The sequence below is a fragment of the Poecilia latipinna genome, unplaced genomic scaffold (assembly GCF_001443285.1).
Source record: "Poecilia latipinna isolate Pla-1442-1.1 unplaced genomic scaffold, P_latipinna-1.0 Scaffold440, whole genome shotgun sequence".
Lineage (NCBI taxonomy): Eukaryota > Metazoa > Chordata > Actinopteri > Cyprinodontiformes > Poeciliidae > Poecilia > Poecilia latipinna.
Genome location: NW_015113056.1, coordinates 140,300 through 144,685, shown reverse-complemented (window position 1 = coordinate 144,685; position 4,386 = coordinate 140,300). Strand labels below are relative to the sequence as shown.

The 4,386-nt window shown below is 46.5% G+C and overlaps 1 protein-coding gene across 7 annotated transcripts in view; it reads right to left on the bottom strand.

The window, feature by feature from the left end:
* The window catches only part of LOC106951094 (heterogeneous nuclear ribonucleoprotein L-like), a 26,969-nt gene continuing 22,583 nt past the window's right edge, over positions 1-4,386 (bottom strand). For 2 of the 7 annotated variants that reach the window (XM_015038392.1, XM_015038393.1), the window contains 7 exons: positions 3,566-3,637; positions 2,879-3,126; positions 2,685-2,806; positions 2,404-2,605; positions 2,273-2,330; positions 1,389-1,499; positions 1-462 (listed from right to left, as the gene is read on the bottom strand). In XM_015038392.1, coding sequence (XP_014893878.1) covers positions 404-462; positions 1,389-1,499; positions 2,273-2,330; positions 2,404-2,605; positions 2,685-2,806; positions 2,879-3,126; positions 3,566-3,637 — 872 coding nt within the window. In that variant the 3' untranslated portion in view covers positions 1-403. Of the gene's footprint in view, positions 463-1,352; positions 1,500-2,272; positions 2,331-2,403; positions 2,606-2,684; positions 2,807-2,878; positions 3,127-3,565; positions 3,638-4,386 lie in introns of all 7 variants that reach the window. The other 5 variants (XM_015038388.1, XM_015038390.1, XM_015038389.1 and 2 more) reach the window with 3 other exon arrangements.

The following is a 4,386-nucleotide window of genomic DNA, read 5'->3' as shown; positions in this document are numbered from 1 at the left end:
CCCTGTTGAGCGTTTTCCTTTATTTTCTTAGAACAAAAACATTTTTTCTCCACCTGCATATCGGGTCTGAACACACAGAACTAAACCATCAACATTTAAAACAACAAAAAACACGATTGAATAATAATAAAAAGTTCAGAAAGCCGCTGCCGTCTTCAGCCATTAAACTGCCGGAGCATCGACGCGACTCTTGCCTCTGGCGGCCATCTTGGAATACAAAAAGTCAAAGCGACAACCAGATGGTGTGGAAACAAACCGACACTCTGCAGCTCGTCTGCGCTGCAGAAGTTGGATTTAAAAGCTCAGCTGTCGGTTTAAACTCCAGACTGATAAAGTTGTCCTGGTTGATGGAGTCCAGCCGGTTCCGGTTCCATCCTCTCGACCCAGAAGGGCCGGTTCCGTCTCAGTTGGCATGCGAGACGGTGGAGAAGCACAGCTTTAATGTGTAGGGGTACGGTCCGCCTGCAACAGGAAGGGACAGGATGAGACGCAGCAGCGGCACCGGTCCGGGCCGGGTCCGGTCCCGTAGGGCAGCAGGATGTGGATGAAGCTCAGAGTTAGTCCAAACCGGCTGAGAGACAATTCTCAAAACAGAAAACTGAGGCAGAATTTATTCTGCTTCAGAGACATACAATGGCCCGTTTGGGACATTATACATGAGAGGAGCACATTCCTGTCAAAAAACTAACAATTTGAGAATTCAGAAACTTTCAAGAGAAAGTTGGAAATTTCAGTTTGAAAAAATACTAAATCTGTTAAGAAAAATTTATACATATATTTATCTGAAATTTTACTGAAAAATAAGACATTTCCATGCTCAAAGAGGAAAAAACCTCAAAGTTAGGTTAATCTCAGAAATATTTTGTAAAAAAAAAATAAAAAATCTTGAAAATTTCTTGAATGTTTCCTCCAAGTTTTTTTGTTTGTTTTGACAATTCCTGAGTTTGAAAAACGTAAAATTAAAAATTTGTAATATTTTCTGGAAAATCTCTGGGAATAATTTTAACATTTGAGGTCCCCCCCTTATGAGATCATTCTACAAATTTCCGAGTTTTAAAAAGAGAAATGTGCTACTACGCCCCTAAGCCGCCATCAGATTACAGTCTGATCAGTTCTGCATGAACTGAGCCGTTTTATCGCGCCGTCACTTTAAATCCAAGTGAGCTACTGCTGGCCACGCCCCCCAGCTCAACATTTACACTTTGTAAGCATTTAACTGGCTGCAAATAGAGTAATTACTCAGCTGTCCATCTTTGAAAAGCATTAGTGGGGCCTCCTACCCAGCCTTCAGCCTAGCGGGACCAACAGTGAGCAGTGAGAGAGCAGATAGTAGATGAGTGATCGAGACAAACCCTTTGATGACCCTTTGCTCGCCTGCCCCCCCACACCTGGGTTTTTCATCTGGTAGTGGTTCATCAGCGCCAGCGCCTCCATGGCGTCGTTGATGGACTCCCATTCCAGCAGGCCAGAGGCGCTGCGGTCGCTGGGAGCAGCGCCACCTGTTGGCAGGATCAGCAGGGTCAGATCCAGAGCAGGAATGAATCAGTTCTGGTACAGATATCTGAAGGTTGTCACTGGCAGATACCAAAAACAGAGCCTAGTACTGGGTCATTTATAGATAGAAAAAAGGTTACATTGGTCAAAAACATCAAATCTCAGGAATTTTCTAGATTTTTTTCCCCCCACTAGCAAATTTTTGAAGTTTTAAACCCCAACTTATGGAAAATGTCTCGTCATAAGTGAATCTTTACACGATGCACCGATCCACTTTTCATGTCCGATACTGATATCTGAGATTTAGCATCGACTAAATTGACTTAGAATGATTTTTAAATGCAGATTTAAATGTACTCAACTAGAGGTTAACTCTGCACCAGAACAGCACATTTAAAAACACCAACAGTTTAATGAAACATGTAAAAACGACTTTAATTTGTTCAATCAGTGCAGTTAGAAGAACAGCCAGTAGAAAATGATAAAAACAGCAGCAAACCTTTCAAACAGTTCAGAAAGTGCAATCAGGAATTCTTAATTTAAAACAAATAAATCATGACGTTGCTCAGAGCCCAAAGCATAGAACTAGACTGAATAGATCTGCCGACATGGATTGGGAATATTGATCAGATCTACAATTCTTTCAATGTTGATGCCAATAAAAATATTAGAATTGCATTGGTGAAATTCTAGTTCAGAAACAAAATCTTGATTTTTAACCTTCGGATTTAATTTCCACACTTAAAAAAAAAAGAAAAAGGAGTTTTAAAGTTCTTACTTTTTCCTGTGAACATTTTGACGTTAATTGGACTCTTGACGCCGAGTTCTTCACAAATCTGTAAAACATCAGGGTGAAACATGAAGGTTTGTGTTTTTTAAGATGGCGTCCTGCCTGCGGTGGCGGCAGACCTGAGCGAAGATCTCGGGTGTGACGTCGGGCTGCGCGTTGAAGAAGTGCAGCACGTTGCTCGGGTGCTGGATGCGGTTCTTGGCCGCCTGCTCTGGCGAGGAGAAGCGGTTGTTCCGGGAGCCGTGGAAGTCCTTGAAGCTGCTGGTGCCGTCCTCCAGCTCGTAGCACTGGCCGGGGACGATGGCCTGCTGCTTGGAGACGCTGCGGGGGCGGAGCCACACGGTCAGGCCACGCCCCCTCAGCGCAGGAGGGGCGGGGCCGCAGGGCGGACTGAACTCACCACACGTTGAGCTTCTGGCCAAACAGGAAGTTGTTGTTGAGGTGAGTGATGGCCCGGTCCACAGCGTAGCAGTCGCCCATCTCCACCATGGCGGCTCCCGGTTTACTCTTCATGAACTTCACCTGTCAGGACAACAGAACCGGGTCAGAGAGCGAATGGACCGGGTCAGAGAACTGCAGCGCTCCTTCACTGACCCGCTCCACGTTTCCATAGAGACAGAAGATGTTGAAGACCCGGTCTGCGTTCATCTTGGCCGTGTCGAGCCCGTAAGCCATGACGACCGGCGAGTCGGCGTGGGCGCCGTATTCGCCAGGCGGCGGCGGCGGAGGCCCGTAACCCGGCCCGTAGCTCCGGCTGCCGCGGCCCCTCATCGGGGGGCCCATTCGACGGCCCTCGTAGGGAGGTGACCCGTAGCTCTCCTCGTAGCCATGGTAACCGCCTCCTACAGGACGACAGGGACACGAGACAGAAATGCACCAAACCGGAGGCGTAGAGTCGGTCCAACACAGAAGAAACGACTTTAAACGTTTACCAATTTTTAAAATGTATTCAATCACAAGTTAATCTGACAGATTACTGAAATATATTGATGCTTCACAAGTTTGGCAAAAGCTACTTTAATCTGTTCAGTCGGAGTTAGGAGTCGGACAGCCAATGTAAAATAAATAACTGATTAATAACACGTTAACCTTCGTAGACAAACGTAAAAATAAACGGCAGAAAGTCCAATTAGGAAGTTAAATATACTGTAAAATAAATGAGCACACAGCATCGAAGTAGACTGCATAGATTATGGATTTAACGATGTACAATGTTTTTCAATAACTGGTAGATATTGGCTCTCTGATGCTAGATCAGGGGTCAGAGGTCAGCAGACTCACCGTACTCTGGAGGATGGTCCCCCAGCAGAGCCGGCTGCCTCTGGCGCTTGTTGGGATTTGCGTTCACGTCTTCTGAGGACAGGAAGTCAGGAGGAGGAAGAGACACACAAACATGACTCCAGTTAATGAGACGGCAGGACGACCAGCAAACAATGAGCCGACAGGCCGAACGGCACCCGAAGGGGCGCCAGGCTAAACGGAGCTCCGGGTCAGCAGACATGCTGCTCGAGGCTCATCATCTAACCAGGACCCCCCACAGTCAGACTGCCTCAGTGATCAGGGTTGAGGGGAGAGGCATGAAATGCAACAACTGCAGGAAGAGCAGCATGTCTGACTTCAGGTTCTGTCCGTCCAGAACCAAACAGACTGGGCCCTTTAAGACAACCCGAGTGGAGTAAGCAGAAACGCTGAAGGATGAGGTGGATGCAGATGATCGGAGGCCGCGTTCAGACCTGGCAGCAGCATGACCCGGGAGGACGACTGAAACCTGGAGAAACCGCAACGAACTGCTGCGTTTAACGCAACTTTATTAGAACAAAGCACAAACCCAGGGTTTCTGCCACGGCATCATCAGCCTGGCAGCCCGCCAGGCTTTACCCGACTCCCACACCAGGCGTAGCGTTGCTTGGATTTTATTTAAATCTTTTTTTTTTATTTCCGCCAAGGGATTATAAACTGGGCTATGAAAGGCTTTAGCCTCTCTGAGCTAGCTAAAATAAGCTAAAAAAATAAGTTGCTTAGCAACAACCTAATGAGCGACTTAACTGTTTAAAAATAAAAAACCAAATGGAGTAAAAACTGGATAACACAGGAAATGTCAC